At 44.2% G+C, this 22,805-nt stretch overlaps 1 protein-coding gene across 2 annotated transcripts in view; it reads right to left on the minus strand.

Annotated features, from left to right (window-relative positions):
- Nucleotides 1-6,187: 6,187 nt before the first annotated feature.
- Arid5b (AT-rich interaction domain 5B) overlaps nt 6,188-22,805 on the minus strand; it is a 174,510-nt gene continuing 157,892 nt past the window's right edge. For both annotated transcript variants that reach the window (XM_051153186.1, XM_051153185.1), the window contains 2 exons: nt 11,458-11,656; nt 6,188-8,359 (listed from right to left, as the gene is read on the minus strand). In XM_051153186.1, the coding sequence (XP_051009143.1) occupies nt 6,194-8,359; nt 11,458-11,656 (2,365 nt within the window). In that variant the 3' untranslated portion in view covers nt 6,188-6,193. The remainder of the gene's footprint in view (nt 8,360-11,457; nt 11,657-22,805) is intronic.

Genomic DNA, 22,805 nt, shown 5'->3' on the forward strand with positions numbered 1-22,805 from the left:
ATATGATATTGGGGAAGACTTCCAGAACACTTGCGCCACCCCAGGAAGTTGTACTGGACAGTTGCACCCCACAGCGATCAGCAACATTGACTGCCATGGTGGTTCTGAGAAGGAACCTGAGTGACCCATACATGAGGTGGCTGGCTAAATGCCTGCGGTTCTGGAAAACATGATTAAAAATAGTCCACTATTTCAACAAATGCCTCACAATGTTTCTTCTGGTAACTTGCCCAGAGGTCCTCAGATTTAGGAATTCTGAATCCATGAACCACAAATGAATGTGATTTAACTTTTTTTTTTTTTTAGAACAATCTTAAGGCTCTCTTTTCTTTTTCCCTATTCCTGACCACTGGTCATCTCCAACTCTTTCTCTGCTACTTACACTTACTGTAAATAATTGCTTAGTTCCTGGTCGCTATCAGCTGTAAAACATTTGTTCTCTTTGGCCACTCTCCTGGAATGCATCATTAGGCATTTTCATTGCTTTTCTGCCCTGAGTGAATCTTTACCAAAAGTATTGTCCCATTCTGACTGTATTTGCCAAGCAATCCTGGCAAAAATAGATAACTTATCATGCTGTTTCCTGTTGTGTATGAATCAGGGACTCTGACCTACAAAGGCCGAGCGCGTCACAGAGGGGTAGGTGTTTTTTGATGCATTCAACCAAGTCACATTACATGATGAAATTCACATGGATCAGAATGATGGGTAGAGAACCAGGGGGCTAGGGCTTCTTCCCATCAGAAAGGGGACACCAGCCAGCAAGGAGTGTGTGAAGGCCACAGCGATGCTGTTACAACTCTTGCTGGCCCCATAGTCCATTTGGTCGGTCCATTCTAATGAGAAAAGGGGTCCTAGATATTTTTTAAAAATCTAAATGTGTTCACCTCCCCCCCCACTCTTTCAGAGCAGTGGTGGCATGCTTGCTTCCAAATTGTTCTCTTTTGTCTACTTAAAGCCCATCCTGATCATGTGATGTTGTCTTAAGCCTACGCTGTCACCAAAGTCCCCCCTGACCTCATCCCTGTCCCTCCTGCCTCATCTCCAACACTCCTTGGGAAGGACATGAGCAGTGCTGCTTTGTAATTGCTTCATTTCAACTGAGGGTAAGCAGAGGAGGCCCAGGGCCAAGACTGCAGGTTTCTAGGGCAAGATGCAGCATCTCCATCTATGACTGCCACCCAATGGATATAAAAGATACAGACCCCCGGAATCTGTTTTCCTACATTCCCCAACCCCTTGTGCTGCTTTCTTCCAAATCCCTCTGAGATGTGGTCATCCAGTCTACTACCTCAGGGAAAAGGCCACCACCTCTATGGGTGGCCATACTCATCCCGCCTTCACGGAGAAGCTCTTTGGAGAATGACGTCAATGGGGACAAACCCAAACCTGTTATCTCCCTGCTTAGAGCTCTCTATTTGGTCAGGATAATAACTAGAGGCTCCGTCTGGTCCACTTAGATGGTCTCTACCAGACTTTACCCTCACCTCACTGCATTCCCCCATTGGTGTAATCATGCCTACTAAAGTTATTACCCGCCCCCCACCGCCCCGTTCAATACTATAAGAAGTTCAGCTCACTCTTGCCCTGAGGCTTTTGCACACATGGTCCCTGCTGCTTGCATTACTCTCTCCCAGTCCCCTCTCCCTTAGATAACTCATGCTTATCCTGCGTGTAGGTTCAGTGGTGACTTCCTCTTCATGGGTCACATTAGTCACTAAGGTCTTCTCCCCCACAATGAGGATCTTACCCTTAAAAGGGTAACTGACTGACTCTTTTCAGCAAGACTCTTAGGCACCACAGGCAGTATTTCTGTTTCAGTTTCCAGTGTGTTCCCAGTTCCAGGCAACAAGCCTGACGACAGAAGTCTCAAGATATATCTGTCGACTAAATCAACAAGCAGTGACTTTATGGGACCTGCCAGCATAGGAAATTCGGTCTTTTAGGGCCCTGAGTTCTAATCTCGACTATGCTGTTCGTAAGTCTTGGGCAAATGAAAACCTTTCTAAACAATAGTTTTCTCCTGAGTAAATCAGCCTTAACCATATATACATGACGCTTTCTGGCAGGTTCCCAATAAGCCACGCTCATTACCAGCTCTGATTCAGAGAACAGAGACTTCTGCCGAGGCCACAAAGGTCCCCTGAAATAAGTGACAGATACCCCCAAAGGAAACAGATAGTAACATTTTTTTTTATTAAATATTACAGTGGATCAAAAAGTACAAAATATCTCTTGCCTGCTATGTGATTGGGAAACTATTGGCACGGAGTACAGTATCAAAAGCAGTAATAAGTACAATTTGGAAAACATACAAAATTGAGTGTTTATAGTTGGCTCAGCATTCTTCTGGTAGTGTTTAAACTAAAGCTGAGGCTACTCAATAACCTCTCCATTGGGAAATTATATAACACATCACTGGGCCAGGTTGCTATATACAAATAATCACCTTACAGAGCCTAGAGGTTACATAGCTGAAGTCGCTCAAAGTGTACAATATTTACAACACAGGGAAGTTTAAAAAAGTATAAACAGCCAAGAGATTATGCTGCTATTTTTTTTTCTTTCAGAGTTCTTTCCACCACGGGGAGACAAGTAGAATATCAAAGACATCAACAGCCGACACTGGAGTGGAAGTGCTCAAAGCCGCTACTCCAGTGGTGTGGGTCTCACCAGGGCGAGTTTGTTCCCGTGACTCTCTCAGCTCGGGACAGTGAGTCAAGCTAGGCCACGTGGGACTTGGCCGACCACCACCAAACGTGACTTAGTGGGACAACAAGTGAAGAGAAATAAATGGTTCTCTTTGAAGGCACACTACATAAAATATATTTGTGGGACCACCTTGAAATTTCCATCAGACACACCAACACAGTGAGAATACAGTACTTGAGGATTCATGCACCAGGTTGCAAAGCTGTGAATTCAACGTCGAGACAAACCCTTCTGTATATGCTCTGATGAACACGTGAAACTGAGAGCGTCTAGCTAGAAAATAAACCAGTTAGTCCTGTGGCAAACACTACATGTCTGAATTAATTACTAGGAAAAATATTTCATTCCTAAAGCTTGGTTCGTATCTTTATTTTTACTTTGTATTTTATTTTTAAGTTGAATTTTCTACAAGTGAGACCAGAAGTTGCATGGAGATTACATATTTTTTAAAATGTTATTTAGAATCTCCAAATCTCTAATAATTCACGGGCTTGGTGCATTTTGAATTGCAACATTTCTCGGAAGCCACACTTGGTAAACGGATTTATGACTCCAGTGCCAATTGGATTCCACAGTTTTCCTTTACAGAACTCTACCAGTAACAATGGTCTGATTGCACAAAGAAAGGCTTGTGCAATGCCATTCAATAAGAAGGCCCCTTGAACTCAAACAATGCAAACAAAGCCCGATTTTAAGACTTTTTAAAATGTCCTTCTCAGCCAATGAAAAATTCAATGGTCTTTTTGAAAGATTTCCAAGATCTCTGGAGTTTTAAAACAAATAGACACCACCTCTGTTGGGAACGTAACCTGCCTCTACCGACTCCCCGCCCCCCCCACGTCTTTGCATTTGTCCTGATGTTTTGTGGAGGGCCTGAGCTTCCTTCAACAGAAACAGTGAGTCTCCTCTCAGAAGAGACGAGGAAAACAATAACTGGACTATGTTGACATTGTTTGAAAATGTTGCGATCAAATTCCTACGCACCAAGCACATCTCAAGTCACTGCACTGAGGAAAACAATCGCCCCATCTTGCAAATGGGTGAGCTCGAGGTTGGAGGGGGCGGGGTGGGAGGAGGGGGGGCGGAAAGAGAGAGCAGGGGGCAGACATCCCTGTTTTTCCTTCAAGAAACGAACTCACAGGGACTGTGTATGGCTCCAGCCCATGCCTGCTACAGAATCCCTGGTTCCTTTTCTTCTTTTCTGATTCTGTGACCGCTCAATCTAGTGCAACTTTCTCATACTGTGTCCTGGCCAGTATCTACGCTGGCTAGAATCGAGACACAGCCACCCCCCCCCCAACACATACTCTTTTTTGTGCAACAACAGAATAATCTGCAAGTGCACTTTTATGATCTAAGTTATACTAGTCTATCTATGGTCCTATTAAATATATAATATATATATATATATATTATTCCACAGGAAGGTAAATAATTAATTGAAGCGAATGGAACTCTTAACACTGGGTCGCTACATTCTTTTGTTTCCACCTTTGGATAGCATGTTACTACATGGACTATTTGGCTTCACATCATGAGGACATTTGAATACAAATGAATGGCATGCATGGCTTTGTGTAAGAGCCGTAGTTTCACGGTCACTGGTTTTTGATTATTTTTGTAGTTCAGTTACCTATTCAGAGATGTTGAAAACTGTCATCAAGTTTCATAGACTTAAATATGTCAGAGGTTAAAAAAAGAAGAGAGAGAGAGAGACTTGGTTACTATGGTGCTAGAGTCTACTGGTAGTGTTGGGAGAGAGGAGGGCTGGGGGCTTCAAAGCAGCTTTCGGCAGGGTTGGGTGGACATGGGAACAAGAGTCCACTCTAAGGATCCACTTGCTGCACTTAGCAGATCTTGTGCCTCGGAAGCAAATGGAATCAACTGTCAAGAGCGACAGTCAAAATGCTCCCAAAGTGGCCAGTACGGCCATGTGGTGGAAAACTTGATACAATCACCTTATCTGTACACATACTCATCAAATGCCTACCCCAGACATCCAAGGAGGATAGCTTGCTCTTGAAACGGGTCATCTAATTGTTCCCCAAAGATGTAACCTGGGCGACTCTTGCTAAGGAAACCCAAGAAGCCAGCTGATGATGACAATAACCCTGCCACTCAATGGGCCAAGGCCTGGCTGAGATGCCCAGTGGCCAGACCTTAGGTAGTAAGGTCTGCTGGACAGTAACACACCATTCTTTCCCAAGTTCTCTTTCTCCAGACCAGTTAAAAGGTGCAGTTCCAGCACCAGCGTGACTCACCCTGGCTCTTGTCCTAAGTTTTGAAATACCTTAAACATCTCCACAGCCCACAAGTTTGTCCTCTAGACTTTTACTCAGTGGCTTCTGGCCAACAAGGTTTTTGTTTTATGGTTTCTCTGGTATGTAGGAAGGGTTCACAGCCTAGATAAGGTGAGCACAATGCTTACTGTTTTCACATAATCCAATACTTGAAAGCAAAGCATTTGGCTGGGGGGGAGCAGTGTCTTAAGCTCTTTCAACGATGCCACTTGAGGGACCAAATCCTCAAGGCACAGACCCGCAAAGGCACAGGCTTTTTACGCTAGTGCATGCTCTCCACGGGTTTCTTTTCAGTCCATTCCACTGAAGTCAGTTGCTTCAATTTGTAAACAATAACTTGACCACCCAAAGCTGCTCAAAAGAAGATATGTGAGCGGGGCTGATTAAAATACGCATCCACAGCTAGGAGGGTCAGACAGCCTTGCAAACAGAACAGAACCAAACAAGATCAAAATCAAAGCAAAAAACAGAAGACCTGCAAACAGAAGGGATGCTGTTTAATTAAAAAAACAAACAAACAAACAAACAGATAAACAGATAAACAAACCCAAAATACCCCAGGGCAGGAACAAGAAGGAACCGGGGAAAACAGAACCACCTGTATATAAATTAGGCAAACGAACAGTGATACGGGTAGCTTTAAGAAGCGAATATATACAGTTTAACAGTGTTTACTTCTCTGGATTGTTTTATAGTGTCAGAATGAAAGGTCTCTTGAAGTTTTACTATACATTGCATTGATTGAACTTGGCGAGTTTTATGAAAAAGAGGGACGTCCTCTGGCTGTTACTTGCCAGTCTTTCTTGCCGTTTCCTTTGAAAAGCCTGCCCCCTTTATGCTCAGAGTGCGCTTCTTTGCCATCCAAACTCAGACGGTGTCCTCTGAGTGCTTCTAGGATAGACACAAGATGCCTTCCCAAGACCAACGAGAAAAGGAAATGACCTGGAGGGGCCCTAGGCCATCTGCGTTGGTAGGGAGGTGATAACTGGCCAACCAGGCTGGGGTTGTCCCCCTCAAAAAGGTAGGTATGTTCACCTTGGCCTTTAGGCCTCTATGGCTGGGACGAACCAGATGAGAAGGAATACTGACTTCCAAACTCTGCAAGCCAGCCCTCCAGGGTTGATGCATGGACCACACCATTTGGGGATGCTGGGCACACGGCGCGTACACGCGCGTGAGGCTTACAGTTTTGTGCTGGGGTGAATGGATGACAGCTGAGAAGCTGGGAAGGCAGCCTGAGGGTTGATAGCAGCTAAAGGGTAGATGCTATTGTGCAACAGGTCTCCGTAGGAGCTTCCTACGGGGGTAGCTGTGGCCAGGTGTCTGTACAGCTGCTGAGAATTCGTCGGCGATGTAAAAATTCCTCTTTGCATCACGAGCGAGTGGAAAGCCAGAGGCTGCATGAGAGGAGAAAGCACCGTCTGGTTCTTCAAGTACTGCAGAGAATGGGAGTACCCTGCCGGGAGCCTGGAGTTGAGGCCCGAGTTACACAGGCTACCAGAATACAAACCTGGGAAGATAGGGGAAGAGAGCGGAAGCTTGTGACCTTCCGATGTGGCCCCAGAATGCCCACCGTAGGCTCCTTTGCTGCCCTCGCTCTCCTGTTCCGAGGCCTTTTCTTTCCCAGAAGCCTCCTTCGCCGGGTCCAAGGGAGACACAGCCCTGGCCTTTTTCCCAGCGATCACAAGATCTAAATCCTCCAGGCTGCGCTTTATGGGGCGTGCAGCCCCAATGTTTTGAGGGCTCATCTTCCGGTGCAGGATGGGATGGACCATGCCTTCCATCTTTCTGAAGTTCTCCAGTCTCACGTGGTGAGGCTTTCCTGACCTTGCAAGTGACTCAGGGTATTTTTTAGGGGCCGACGCGGTCATAGGTGATACCCGGCAGGCTTTGGGGTGACAGTCTCGACTCTGGCTGCTGATGACCTGGAACTGGGAGGTGCCTTTGATCTCCTGGGGCCCTGAGGCTGAGTGGGCCAGGCCTAAGACTTTGCTGGTTAGTTTGTGTGGGTTCTTGGGAAGGCTCAGGTCTGTTGGCTGATCATCCATAGAGGCTTCTGCGGCAGCCAGCTTCTTATCTGGCAGATGCAGAGACGCGAGATAATTGACGTGGACCTTCTCTGGGTGTTTGTGAGAAAGAAAAGCGCTGTTTTCAGATTCTGGGTACATGTCCCTGGAGGCATACTTGGACGACTGTTCATTATGAAGATGGTGTTCCGTGTGACGGTAGAGGTTATGGAGATGCGGCGATGAGTAGAAGTCGGCCAGGAAGCTGGGCACGTGGGCGTGAGGGGCTGCTCTTTTCTCTAACAGTTTATCCTTGCCCTCCTGGGTCTCTTGTTTCAGGATGTAGGAGTCTGCCAGGGAGCTGAGCTGGTGCTTGGAGAAACCGCAGCGATGAGCATCAGACCGGCTCAGTTTGTCATGCTTAAAGATGTCGTTGATGCTCTTTCTTTCCTCGGGGGCCTTGCTTTTGATGCTCTGGACATGTTGGATTACCGATGGCCGGCTGACGGCCATGTGCTCAGAGCTTTGGCTGTGGTGGGTCTGGGACAAACCTGAGCACAGTTCGTCCCTGGCAATCAGTTTCTTTTTGCTGATCAAGGGGGGCGGGGAGCCGTAGGGATAGCTGCTGGAGAGGCTGGCCCCACTCACCTGAGACAAAAGCTTTTTCTTGGCCAGCGGCGACATGATGCCAGGGTTGCCCCGGGAGTAAAGCAGAGGTGTGTAATTGAGTCCGTGGTTCTCGTTCATGGGCCCAGTCAAGTCTTTGTCTTTGAACATGTCAAATGATTGGACCACAAGGACCTTCGGGGTCTGCTTGAGGGCAGTGTGGATGTCGTCACTGCCCAGCTGGTCCACCTTCACAGTGCAGTTGGCAATGTAATTAGCCATGGCTGGAAGCTTATCTTCCTCGGCCTCGTTTTGGCTTGCCAGTGGTGGCTGGGTGGCGGGGAAGCTGGGAAAGGGTGCTTCTTGGAGGTCACTTTCAGGGCTGTCTGTAAAGCAGCAGGGTTTGGTTTCTTGCTTTAAGTCCATCTGGGCACTGGGGGAGGCAACGGGCTGTTTGCCAGCCCCAGGCATTGGAGCTGGCTCTTTCTCAGGAGGCAGGGGAGGGCTTGGGAGCAGGGGGGCAAGGCCTTTGTCGCCCACCTCCTCCGCCTCCTTCTCACTGTTGGAACCTTGGTCGGTTTCATTGCACTTTTCAGGGTCTGCTCTGGCCACTGGGGCCCTCGGTGCAAGATCCTTGTGCCCTTCTGGTTTCCTTTTTACTTCTGGGGCTGGGAGAGGCTCTGGGACGCTTTTCTGGCTCACTGTCTCTTCTTCCTTCCCTTGCTCTGATGGAACCTGGAGAGGAACATCATAGGAGACAGTCAGAAGGGGACCACGGACAGCTGACACACTTCGTTAGGAAATAAGCATCATGCACAGCAGTTATCCTGGAAACCAGGCTTGTCGGTCAACTCTCCAAGTCTCTGCAAGGCTTTATTACTCCCCAGTCATGGCTCTGAACAAAGACATCTGAACTACGGAAACATCCAGGGAGTTAAGCATATTCGCTTCAGCCCCTTATGAGACATCTATCAAAACAGCAGAGGGAGGTACGGCGGGCTCCCGTCACTCCGTTCTGATACAGAGTTTAATTCTAAGGTTGTCTTCTTGTCAAATCAGTCAATTATCCAACTAGGTTTTAAATTACACATTGCATTTTATGATACTTCTCAGAAAAGATTTTTTTTTTAAAAAAGCATCTTCTCTCATTCAAAAAATTGAACCAATCCCATGTCAATAACAAACAACAAACTTACTCCTGGCCTTTCCTTGAGAACCGCCCCTTCCTTAAGGAGTTCAGTGAGATCCCCCTGGATGCCAGCTACGCTCAGACATTACTCATTCCTTAAAACGCCACCATGTGTAGGTCTTGTTAAAATACCGAAGACATACACAGATGGAGTGTGTGCACCCAGGGACAGGGAATATTCTAAGTTTTTCCATGGCATACCAAACTCGTTGCCGTCAAAGCCCAAAAGGAACATAACTCAGGTGAGCAGTGTCACCCCCCCACCCCCAATGCAGCTTTTCTATTTGTGGGATGAATACCTCCCGTTTGCTGGAGGTATGGGCACAGTTGAGCCATTTATGATGGAGTCACATAAGCTTTGGCTCTCCACCGTGATACAGCTGACGGGCAAGCCTTGTTCTTCACGGTCAATCTGACATGCCTCGGTGGGACAGTCACGGTCCATCTGAATTGAGTTGCTCCCCACTCCCAATTATATCACCAGAACATCTTCTGCTTTGAAGAAACAACCAACTGCATCATTATCTTGGAGGAAGATTAAATAACGCTGCTTCGGGAGGAATATTTAGGAAAAGTATGTTCAAGGACTTGCACCCATTTTGTGGCTATCCCCTTTGAGTATGTGTGAAGATATCCCCGATTACCAGGCATGTGTGATGCCCAAAAGCCTGCCCCTCTTCTTGCATAAGAATTATCTTTTAACATAATATGAATAAATTAATAAAATATATTTTAAAAAAGAATTATCTCTTAAAGTACAGATGTCATTGCCCCCTCTACACTAATAATCATAATGTGTCTCTTGAGCTTATACATTGACCTAAAAGATAAAAATGAGAGACTGCAAAGGGAAAATTGTACTCAATTCTTCAAAGTTTCTGTGACCTTGGCCTTCACCTACATTGTAATCTGGCATGCCTGTCTGTAAATCCCGCTTAGGGAGGGATTTGAAAACCAGCCAACAAAAGAACAAACATTTGTTTCTTTTTTCCCAGAGATAGATGGTGCTTCTTGTATGTTCTGGGTCTGTTCAATGATAATGTCTCCTTCTGTATGTTGTAATCCCTGGGGATAGTGGGCTTTTAGTGCTTTACTTCAAAAACATAAAAAAACAAAACAAAACAAAACTGTAATGCAGCATTAAATGCAGCCCCTAACACTGAGTTTAGATGGCATAGGTCTATGGAACTGATAGGCCTGGTGCTTACTGAATGCATCATCTCAGAGAGGTTGAGATATCAGGACTTCATAGGACAGACTTGGAGGCTCCAGATACCCAGAGCCCATTTCAGGGAAGGGGGAGTCATTGCATTAGCATGATCTTCTTGTGCAGAACAGGGAGCCCACAGTTTTCAGAGGTCCACTGGGTTCTTTGTAGCTAGGCCGCTCACTTTGTTCTTGGGAGCGGTCACCTTCTGAGCTAATGGGGCTCCACCGCTGACTGAGGATCCTTCCCCACTGTTCACAAACTCACTGTTTCAAACTTTGCCCACCCAGATGGAGCCACTGAAGGTCAGCTGGCCCCAGGATCCGCTAGGCATCCTCTGGTGCTTTGGCTGTGGTGTGCTTCTGGTGTCTAATAGAACTGACCAATCCAAAGCCCCATGATAAATCCCCAAACCAGCAGAACTAAGAGGAATGGAATGCAAGCCTTAACGTGGACTCTCCTTGCTTTGGGCCCTTTAGGTTGCAAAACTTGTGAGTGTTTAGAAGTCTGCAACGTCTTGTGTTTTCTTCCTTTTAGTGGTACTAGAGCTTAAAATCATGAAACTTCATAAAGTTAGGCCTGATTCAGGCTGGTACAGGAGGATTATGTGTTCAAGTCTTGCCTGGGCTATAGAACGAGTTCAAGGCCAGGTTCAGCAACTTGCAGAGACCCTTGTTTCTGAACTCAATGATAGAACTCTGTTACATGCCAAACCTGAGGCTTGAGGTTCAGTTTCCAGTAAGGCAAGAAATTAATATCATCTTTTAAAAAATGAATCATCTGAGAGTTGATGTGTGTGTGTGTGTGTGTGTGTGTGTGTGTGTGTGTGTGTATGAGAGAGAGAGAGAGAGAGAGAGAGAGAGAGAGAGAGAGAGACTGTGTTTTAAACTGATGTTTAATGAAGCTGTTTCTTACATGTCTACTATAAGCCTAGTTTTTAGAGGCTGTTGAATATCAGTACCCAAATTCCCTCAGGGGTTGAATTCTAGAACACGCTGTCTCCAAAATGTAACTGCTGTTGTTTTGTTTTAAATGGGCAGCAGGATTTATTATTATTATTATTATTATTATTATTATTATTATTATTATTATTATTCATGTTGAAACCAAGTGTGTGTGCACGTGCGTGAGTGTGTGTGCGTGTGTGTGTGTACATGTGTGTGTGTGTATACATGTGTGCCAGAAAACAACTTTCCAGACAGAATCAGTTCTCTCCTTCCACCATGTGTGTCCTGAGGCTCAAACTCAGGTCATCAGACTTGATGGCAAGTCCCTTTCCTCACTGAGCCATCCTGCTAGCCCAGAAGCTTAGAATCTGTGACTTCTCCAACCAGCCGGGAGGTATTCAGGGACCCAGCAGCAGCTTCTGGGATCTGGAGGCTGTGGAGGAAAAGTCTATTTCCCAGGGCAGAGTCTTTGAGAGACACGATGACTCACCTCAGATGTATCTTGGGGCTTTGGGGTGTTTTCTTTTTCTTTCTTGTTCTTGGGAATTTCCTGTTTGATGCGCTTGGTTCCGGATACTTTTGTTTTGTTCTCATTTTCCTGCGAATTGTTTTCCTGTTTCCGAGGTTTGATGGGCGGCAAAGGCTTATCTTCTTCCCCCTTGATGAACCTTTCATATGGCAGGATTAACCTAAAAGGAGAGCAGAAGAGATGGTGCCTCAGTTGCTTCCTTCCAATGACATCATCACTGTAAGGCTTCTTTTCTCTTGCCATAGCACACTGCCCCACCCTCCGTCTATAGGGCTGCAGTCTAAGACTTCTCATGCTTGCTGAAACTGTCAATAATGCCAAGCTTTCTGTGTATCCTATACTTTCCCTGCACTTTAATACCTGGAAAGGTTTAATTTATAGATGAAGTAGAGTAAGTGATTAGCAACTGCAACCACTAAAAATAGAACAATTACAACAATGTACTGTAATAAAATTTGCATAACTGTAACTGTTTCCAACAAGTCAAGATGGATCTTGTTTTCCAACTACGGCTGACCATGGGTAGCTGAAAGCAGGCCAAGCAAAACCACGCATAAGCAACTTGTTGACTGGCCCCATTACTGTGACATGCATGCATCTCAGAGACTCACTCTATGTAATCTACCTATTATTAAAATGTGGTTATCTGGTCACCTAAATGCTTCTCTGAAGGACTTCTCTCCCTTTGGGTTTTGTGAGTTGACATAACAAGGATACCAATGGAGGTAGCCAAGGTTGACATTGCCACAGTGGCCCATAGCACTTGGCTGATTGCCAATGACATCAGAAAAATAATGACAGCTGCTGTTCATTTACTGTTCTGTCAAATGTTCATCAAGTACCCACCCTGTGCCAGGCACTGCTCCAGATACTGAAATGCAGCCATGAGCAAAACATTCAGAGCCTCTGACCTCATCCAGCTTCTAAGACAGGCTAGGCTTATCATATAAATTGTTCCATATAATCTGCATCATATCTCTTCAGATTATTGTTACTGTTGTCATTATCACCACCACTACCACCACCATCATCATCATCACCATCCTCCCAAGACTAACCAATGAACCTAAGGGTCACAGCATCTATTAGACCCAAAGCTTGAATGTGCTTGGATCTATGGCCAGAGTTTTCATTTTTATTCACCTCAAGATATAGACCTGACATGATATATTGGAAAGAAATTGCTTTCAGGAAACCCAACCCCTAGGTTCAATGAATATACACCACTGAAAAACAGAATATATAATACTGGCTTTGACACCTCCCCACCTCCACACATTGGAGACCAGTACTTGAGATCAAAGGTCAAGAGGAAGCATGCTCAATTTGGCTAAGACAGATGTTGTATCCTCTAGCCCTGAAAGGGCTGGCAATCCTATCAGGAGAAGGCCTGTTGGGTTTTTGTTTTTTGTTTTTTGTTTTTGTTTTTGTTTGTTTGTTTGTTTTTGCGGGGGTGGGAGGAGGGGCGGGGTGGTGGTGCCAAGTTAGAAAGGGCCCCAGCAAGGAGAAAGCCAGCTAACCACCAAAGCAACAACAAAAAAAAATCAGGGCTGAAAAATTCCGAGCACTTTAATTACATAACTTTTTAAAACAAAGTTCATAAAATTGCTCTAAAAAGAGAAACATCAAACAGCTCTGTTTTTAATCTGTTCCCTTTGCACCATGGCTCTTGATCTGAACGGGGCAAGGGCTGATGTAATTAAAAGGCATGGATTGCATTACAATCCGAGTTTTGACTTCAGTGATTAAAGTTTTTCTAATGCATTTGGTATGATTAATGACTCACTGTGGGATTAATACAAGACTCGGCCTTAAAAATATGAACCTTAATACAGCAAACATAATTTGTTTTAAATACGACAAGCTGACTCAATGAAGAAAATGTACTTGGCTTAGAAGCAACAACAGTCTGTTCAAATATTGGGAATCCTTTATTTTTAAACTAAGACACTCAGGCAAAAAAAAAAAAAAAAAAATCCCGATTTGTTGAATATCTTAAAATTGGTTTCTTATTATGCAATTTGTCTATAAGCTACTTAAATATACATCACTGTCCCAGGTTTCACAGTAAAGACACGGGGATGTCTAAGACACGGATAGTCCGTTCTGTTCTTTAACAACAAAAGCAAGTAAATGGTGGAAAAGTCAGATGCTGATTTATGGTGTTTTAGGACCTAAATCTGTTTACCGAGCATGCTCAGACAAGGTATGTGCAAGGAGGCATGGATAATACTTTTGAGGCCTCTGTCTGGCAGTGAGCCAGCCACGGAGATCAACACAACCCATGGGGGACAGTTATCTTCAGATCCCATTACAACCTGAGTTTAAACATGTTACAGCCGCTAAACTGGAAACTGCTCTCTTACTGTAGACTTACTAAAATACTATACGGTTGCCAAATACCTGCTTCCGACCATAATATTACAGTACGTGTTTATATAATGAAAAGCCTTAACTACGCAGACGAGAGGAAAAAGCAGTCTTGTTCATACTTGAATTTATTGTCTCATCTCTAAAGTCCCTGATCCGCCGCCCCCAAAACACACACACACACACACACACACACACACACACACACACACACACACTGATTCTTCTCTCTTCTGCGTTGTTCTGCCAGGGAGTTGATCCCTTTTTCAATATTGGAAGGTTTAAAAAAATATTTTTTCAACCAGGAGCAAAATGCATTGAATATTTTAAACTGGAAAAATATTTTAAAATTGATTTTAATGAAAACACATTTTATTGTCGGGACAGATAGGTTTGTTGTGCTTTTGTTTTGTTGCTATGGAAACCAAGGAGCTCAGGAGCCCTGGTATTCCAAGGGTTGCCATTTGTGGTACCTCCCTTCCCCCAGCTCCCTTGTCTAATGGAGATGGTGACATCACAAGGGACCCTCTTTCTTGAGAACGACAGTACTGAGTATGAGGAGGAGAAGGAAGGAAGGAAAGCAGAGGTGGGAGAGACACCTAGGGAACCCAGGAAGACCCTTAGTCTGGGTTCTGACAGTCTTGTGCTAAGCTAGCTCTCTAGTGTATATTAAAGAACAACTTGATTTTATTTTACAATTTTTCAAGTTCATGAGACTGGGCAATCTCTCTCTCTCTCTCTCTCTCTCTCTCTTTCTCTCTCTCTCTCCTCTCTCTCTCTCTCTCTCTCTCTCTCTCTCTGTGTGTGTGTGTGCGATCATCTTTTCTCATTTTCGCTCAATTTAGCAGCTGATGAGCCTCTAGCAGGACAAAATATATTTCACTTTGTTGGTCAAAATCCTGAAGCCAGGAGGCAGGAAATCAGGAATTATATATTTCTTGTATATGAGAAGAGGCGTGACTAAGGGTAAAACTGAGTCCAAACATAAGCTCTGCTTGTTCACAGCTTCCAAAGGGGTGCCTGTGTCTGTGTGTGTGTGGTGTGTGTATGTGTGTATGTGTGTGTGTGTGTGTGTGTGTGTGTGTGGTGTGGTATGAGACCGTCAACTGAATGTGCTTTTTTTTTTTCCACTTCTAAATCAATTGAAAGATAATTATAGTCACTCAGGAGGAGAAAAAAATAAAGTTCCTAAAATAAAACAAGAAAGGCAGCAGTTAAACAGAAAGCAGTAGAAATATGAGCTCTGAAGAATGGACACATCCCCACACCGTGCATAAACAAGCCCTGTTTCGTACACTGACTTCCGTTTGTTGTGATTTCCTTGAGTGTTTTTGTAAGTTTCTCTGTTCACGGTGCAGCACAATTACCCCACAGGATGTGATCTTATCATCTGATTATTAGAAGTTTTCTTTACTGCACAAGTGGACGAAAGCTATTATAGGTTTCTGAACATTCCAGTGCTCAACGCAACACATGTTATCATTAAAAACAGGCTAGCTGCTATGAGATCAGTGTACCCCAATACAGGAAGCTGTGTAGGTTTGTATCCTATAAAAGGAAGTAGTGTAATGCAACCAGCCTGCGCCCCTCGGAGGATTGTTTCGCAAATATTTGTAGGACAGCGAAGATTTAATCAGCTTCGAAACTGTACAGATAAAAAGCAAACATGCATGCCCCCACTCCCTGCGAAAAACGTATCCATTACACAGAAGAAATGTTTTCATTGTGCCGCAACTCAAAGAATGTAGGCTGAGTCTTGGGTGGATAGGACTTGTGGGAAGGAGGAAAAAAAAAAAAACATAACTCATTAGTAAATCCGTACAACCCCTCCTCCACCCCCTACTGCATTTAGGTTAGAGATTGAAAGCTGGGGGGAGATAAATGGGTCTTTCTTCTTGTCCAGATTTCATATTTCAGATTAGCAAAATGTTTATTTACGATGCCATTAATGGATGTGAAGTAGGTAAGCCATTGCGTATTAAGAAAAAAAAAATAATAGCTTTTCCCAGGCATAAGATTTGGAACAGCATGAGGTTTTATTTTTCCCCAGGAATAATACAAGAATAACATTTTTCCACCTCAAAGCAGAAACAGTGGGGGAGTCTTTTGCTATCACAGAGATCCTTATTAAATTCACTCACTGTGAAAAGACAGACCCCCCCTCCTTGTTCTTCTTCTTTTAAAAGAAAAATATAAGGAAGACTTAAAAAAATCAACCCAAGTTAAAATTAACAAATCAATGGCATTATAACCTTGATTTATTAATGTCTGAGCCAGTAAATTATCATCATAAAAAAAAATCACTGGTTGGAAAATACTGTGGCTTCGCTAAATCTTGAGTTGAATCATGGCTCTCAGCACACTAGGGTTTTTAGATGTGCCTCGTCTGATATTATAAAATATTCAATACATTTCTCTACAGCGGAAGTCAGGGGTCAGCAAATCTATTACTGTAATGTAAGGAATCTGGCAACTTGCCAGCTCCCTCTCCCTCTTATTATTTTTTTTAAACACTGAAGTAGATAATTTTATATTTACAAAATCTGCAATCCTTTGAGGCTTTGCCTCTCTTTCTCAAGGGGGGTAAAAAAGCAGCAGGCTGGCATTAGAGAAATGTATATTGCATGTCTTGTCATTTACACTTCATACAAAAGAAGAAAAGACCCTCATATTTATTAAGTAACACGCCCCCCCTTTCCCTGTCAGCGGAGGGAAAACAATGCCTGCTGTGTCTCGTCCTAATGAGTGGCCACTAATGTCTACTGAATCGATGCATATTTGTATGGAAGGACTGAACTTTTGGGCCAAAACATTTAGCAAATGGTGCTTAAGAGGAAAAATGAGAACCCAGCTATTTATAGCGAGCTCTGAAAAGGATATTATAATAATGTCCGGAACTGATTCAATTCAGAGAATTAGGGAAGGGAGTGGGAGGGGGTTGTCTTTAGGGTGCCTTTGGATCTCAAACCTACCCCAGCTAGCTCACAGGCATGCTCACATGCTCACAGTATTAAACCAGTTTTTTTTTTTTTTTTCAATTCGAGTTTGAATATTTGCTATATATTTTGGAGCAGAACAGGTCAGGGGCAGAGATAATAAGGCTGGTGTGTATGCTAGGCTGAAAACACTACTGTTATCCTTATGTTAGCGGGGGTTTCTTTGCTGCAGTAGAAAAGAAACGTGTTCCTTCTGCTGGGGATTTTTGGACCTGATCTGACCCCAAATGGACTCATTACATCTCGGAGTTGATTCCAGGCTTGATAAATTCTGAGCCTTGGCCAGACATTTCCCTTCTGAGCCAGAAATTGAAAATATAACTTCACTGTGAAATGTGGGAAGCAATCTCTCATCAAATATGGACCAGTAAAAATTGCCTTTTTCCTTCGTGAAGATGGAGCGTGCTAAGGTTCAAATGAGTTCTGAAGCACTGGCCCATGCAGGCCGCCCACTTTTCCAGGTGTAAGACCACACCCATGAAAATGGCTGAACAACGTTTAGGCATCAGAGAACCAGATTATAAACCGGAGATACACATGTGACCCTGTGACCCTGTGGGGGAAGGAGACTGCCTCTTCAGTGGGGGCAACACACTTGATGACGTCGGCAATGATGTCGTCTGTATCTCTTGTTATGTGTTGTTAATTCAAGCTTCATTTGAGAATGTTCAGATCCTGGGCAAGATTTTTCATATTATGGTGTAAATTTTGGTTAAGAGAGGGGAAAAAAAGTTAATGTGTACGTATGTGGGGACCGGCAAGGAGTGAAACAGCAGGGGCCACTGACCTACAGGAGAGACAAATAGCAGACCCTGAGCATCAACTAAAGGAGTGAGGCGCCATGTTGGTACGGGGGATGTGAAAGTCAAGTCCTCAATCAAAGTCGAAGTCGACTGAGTGGAGAAACGAATGGTGGGAGAGAGCAACATAGAGTCTGTAGGGAATTTGCCTACGAGTTCCTAGGAGCAGGCAGCACTATGCTGGGTAAAAAGGAGTATTTACAAATGACAACATTTGCGGTCCACGCTAAGACATCATACAAGATAGAGGCCGTGATTTCCCTGGACAAAACATTGGCATTTATCAGAAAGGGGGGGTCTTCTTCCTGGGAAAGACCAGAGTGAGAGGGCTTGCTGGGACCCCTTCATGACTCTCCAGTTTCCCCTGGGAACCGTAAGAACTCTTTGTTGTTAGGCCTACGGTTATTTCTGACACCCTCGCCATAGTCCCAGAGTGGTTGTGATGAGCCTAAGAGAGCAGAAGTTGTGTCATTCATAAACCCAGCAAGATGATGGCTTGGTTCCCACCAAGCAGAGAGCCACTGTGGACGAGGTAGCTAAGGACGCTAGGTGCTATGAAGTGGGATTATAAGGACTTGGGGCAGGTAGAGGCAGGGTGGGAAGGTCAATAGAGAAAGATGAGTTATACTGGATATATGTGTGTTTGTTGCTATATGTAGAACCCAGGACCTAGACAATACCACTGAGCCACAGCCCATGCAGGTTATCCTTACATATTGATTAAGCACCTAGTCCCTGTTAACACCAGGCGTTTTGCGTGTCTTCCCTTTAACTTTTATAAAGAGAGTAATTCACATGTATATTATTTTTACCTTCATTTTATGGGTGGCAAAAAAAAAAAAAAAAAAAAAAAAAAAAAAAAAAAAAACCCGAGGATTAGAACTAAATCAGGGTGTCTGACTTGTTGGTCATGGCCAATTTGCATGCCAGGATAACTAGGTATGTGGCCCAACACATTTGTAGATAACAGTGTCATGCTGTACGGGCATTGAGTTGGGAAACCCTCAACTAGACAGTGGTGCACAACTATTCAGTCCTGGAATCCGAATTCAACATAGATCTGCTAGGCAGAGCTTCCTGTCTTAGCACCTAGGTGGCCATCTTCATAGACTGAAAAATATCTCCTTAGGTGATTGCACCTGCCCAAGTTAAGAGAGTTCTAGGCTTCTACGAGATTGTCTAAGGCATCAGGGTAAACCTCTTCTTTTTCTCATGGCAATGGGCCTATGACATCCACATGGCCATTGGCCATTCAACAAAGGGTCAACCTATTGCATCAGAAGCAACCCCGCAGCTTGAGAGAATCTCACATGTGCCACAATAAGCATGCCAGGATGCTTCAAGGTGGGTTGATCTTGTTCATGAGGGCCAAATCTGTTAGGAACGAGGAGGCAGATTCAAGACTGCCTTCTCCGTGCTACAGGGCCTTTGTTTCCCAAGGTCTCTCTAATGGAGCTCTTCTCAGCCTGGCTTTGCAAATGCTTTCTCACTACTTCTGAGGATCTCCCATGTCTAGATAGATGCTATTTCCATGCCTGTGAAATGAAGGCCACACACTGGAGAAAGCTAGAGAGGGCTTCAAGAGGCTGACTTGATGCCCCAGAGATTACAATACATGCTCATGACAAGGACCATGTCTTTATGGGCCAGCCCCCTCCACAGCACCAGACAGCCAAAAAAAAAAAAAAAAAAAAAAAAAAAAAAAAAAGGGTAGTAATTATTCTTCCCAAAGAGAAAACAAGGACTAACTCTGACTGGTGTGACATGGGGCCATTTCAAGGGCAGGGGAGCATCATTTCAAGAATAATCTATAAGTATCACTGGTGCTGTCAGCATCCTGTGCCTCTCAGAAGGGACAGCAGAAAAGTCCACTGAGGGCTTTCAAATTAGGTCCAGGGCATGCTAGATGGCACCCCCTAACACCCCCCCCTTCCCTTTTTCTCCTTACCCCCCTCCCCACCCACCCAATGCCAAGGCTTCTGAAACCTTCCCCAGTTTCACACAGCACTCGTGACTTTGGACAAACTTTGTAACAATGTGTACAGAAACACACAGTGTTCCAAGAGATCTTCAGTGGCCAAGCTAGAGATATATTTTAATGGTAAACAATCGCATTCTTTTGTCATCTGAGCTTTTTCTCTCCCCTCCAGCTTTCTCTTTTGGAAACATGCTTCCCGGATTTTCAATAGTCCCTTTGTGAAGGCATGTGCCTGCTACTCTCAAGATTGAGAAGATGTTTGTGCAATGGCATTGCTCGAGAATAGGGTTACTTCATCTTAATGATAAAGCCCGGAGGAGAGAAATGCATAAGTAGAAGCCTCCTGTTATTTATCCAAAAGAAAAGGGGGCTAAGGCACATATACTCTATTCTCAATTTTGAATTCATGCTTGATGAAAACTACCAATAAAGTTCGAGTGGACTTGTAAGTCCCAACGGCAGGGAAGTGGGTAAACGAGGGAAAGGAGACAATGAAAGACTTGGCTAGGGGAGGAGTGTTGTTTGGCAAAGCTTTTGGCAGGGAGAGGCCAGAGAAAGAACTTGCCACGGCTTCCAGCTCAGCAGACAGACAAGCCTGAAGAGTGAGAGCCGCAGGCTGTTTCTACCCTCAACACTATAAACTCTAACTTGTATTAATTACAGCTTGAACCCAAAGGCAAATTTTAAGAAAATTTTAAATAGAGACTTTTTTTTTTTTTTTTGATGCCCTGATATCTGGCTAGAATCTTGATTTAGGTTTTTTGTTTTGTTCTGTTTTTTTTTTTTTCCTGATTTTTTTTTCTTCAAAGTTTTTTTTTTTTTTTTTTTTTTTTTTTTTTTTTTTGTTGTTGTTTTTAATATATAAGCATTGGGAAGTTACCAGAACACTTTAGGAATGCTGAGCAATCTGAAGTGTGAGGCTGTTAGGGTGAATACCTGACTGGCCTGGGTGGAGAAATTCTTTCCAGATGACCAAAGGTCACTCCACTGAGAGAGGTGGACACCTACCAGATTCTGGTCTGTCCAGAGAGCGAGCCTGGAGGGGCGGGAAGGGGAGGGGGTGATACAGGCAGGCCAAGAGCAGCTAATGCAGCAGTTAGTTGCCGTTGCTTCTTTGAGCTACGGGGTGTCAATAAAGGCCACCTGGACCTCTAGTACTGAGGGGACAAGGAGAGCTTGCCTGGTGACACTGTTGCTGAGAGAGGAAAAAGAAGAGTCTACCCTCTTGGATTCCCATGAACGAGCCGGTGGCCGGAAGGCAAATGAAAGTCTGCTGACTGGCAAGTGCACTCCGGATGAGAGATGGAGTAAGCTACCTGTTGAATCAAATCTCTGGACAGTGAGAGGACAGACTGTCATTAACGTGCCTCTGAGTCACATGGTCAGGAAACCAGGCCTTAGAAATCATAATCTCTTCCTCTGCTCCTTTACAGGCATTTTCTAAAAGGGGCTGCCTTTTTTTTTTTTTTTAAATAAACTTTAAATTCATTGTATCATATGTTCTCAGTGCCAAGTTGGGAGTTACTGGGCCTTTCATGGGATGTGACATCACACGGTCCTTACTCTAAAAAACTGTTTGGCTCTGCATTCGATGGTGGACTCAAGTTCTAACCCTACCTCTCTCCTTTAAGATCCACTTCAAAAATCCTATATCCTGCAGCAAGATGTCTCACCGTGGGTGGAAAGTCTCTCTTCTGTGCTGCCTCTTTGCACTCCTATGCACTACACATCTGTTTTCTAAAGTCTTAACTATCTAAGTATCTTCCCCAGCTCATGAGTCAGACCTCTTGCTAAGTTAGATAAACCAGGAATTTTTGCAGCTTTAATGAAGCCAAGGAAGTCCCTGCTATCCGGTGAAGGATCAGAGGCTGTGCCTGGGTTTCTGTAAGCCAGTGCTTCCTCAGAAATCTCTGCCACCAACGCACCAATGGATCAAAGCCACCAGAGTCTGTGACCATGGTGGGACACAACACTTATCCAAAGACCCCAGGAAAGAGCTACTCTTCTGGTTTTCCAACCTGCTCCCTTCTGCTTCTTGGGTAAAATCTACTAAAAAAATGAGTTAAGAAAATAGAAGCTGGGTGCGGTGGTGCATGCCTTTAATCCCAGCACTCAAGAGGCAAAGGCAGGTGAATCGTTGTGCATTCAAGGCCAGCCTGGTCTACAGAGAGAGCCCAGGACAGCGAAGGCTACAGAGAAACCCTGTCTCGAAAAACCAAAAAATAAAATAGAAGTTCAAAAGACGCACACAATACAAGCCCTTATTATTATTATTTTTTTAACATTCAGTGAACACAAAATTACTCTGCTTAGATCCAAAGTGACGTCACAGAGCTTACCTGTAGCTGTCCTGGTTCACTAAACTTTTTTATGGGCTGGTAACAAATAGTTACCATGGGTAACACATGGGTCACACACTAGAGCAACCGTGTTGGAGGAGGGGCTTAGGAACTTCATGCATATAAGATCCTGGGCCCCGTCTGTGACTTTCTCAACTGTATTTATCAGTTTGAAGGGTGTCAGGGATACAGGGACTTGTGTCCCAGACATGAACAGAGCACGAACTCACCTTGACTTTCTTGACTTTAATTCCCTTGGCTTTTTTCCTAGTTATGATTAGCTGAGCTTTGTTTGTTTTTTGTTTTTGTTTTTAAGAACCTGAAAGATTTTGGAATCTGATTTCTGAGCACAGTACTTATCTTACCCAGAGCACAGAGGCCCCCTCATTTTGCCCCTCACCTTTGGAAGAACAAGGCAGACCCTCCGGGGTGTCTGTCACTCACTTTCTGCCCCCAATATCTGGCTTGTGTGTGGCTCACCCTAAGTGGATCTCTGCAGTACGCAGTTTGAGCCTCGTGGACTGACAGTCTTGACCAAGGAACTCTTCCAGGAAAAGCAGGTTGGAGTTCGAAATTGGGCATTATGCATGCAAGAAGATGAAGTGTAATTGCTCATTTCCCCCACAAACAAACACATTTGCTTATGATTTTGATGTCCTAAATACTCAGAAGAGCGCATCACAGAGTGCTTTAGCCTTGATGCTTCCTCTTAAATTCCCTAATAACAACTTCATGTGTTCCACACAAACAGACCATGTAATTTATTCAAGAAAATTAAAACCAGTAATCTAGTATTTTGTGTAAAAATTCCCCCCCCTTCTTGTGC

This window comes from Acomys russatus, chromosome 11 (genome assembly GCF_903995435.1).
Source record: "Acomys russatus chromosome 11, mAcoRus1.1, whole genome shotgun sequence".
In the NCBI taxonomy this organism is placed as follows: domain Eukaryota; kingdom Metazoa; phylum Chordata; class Mammalia; order Rodentia; family Muridae; genus Acomys; species Acomys russatus.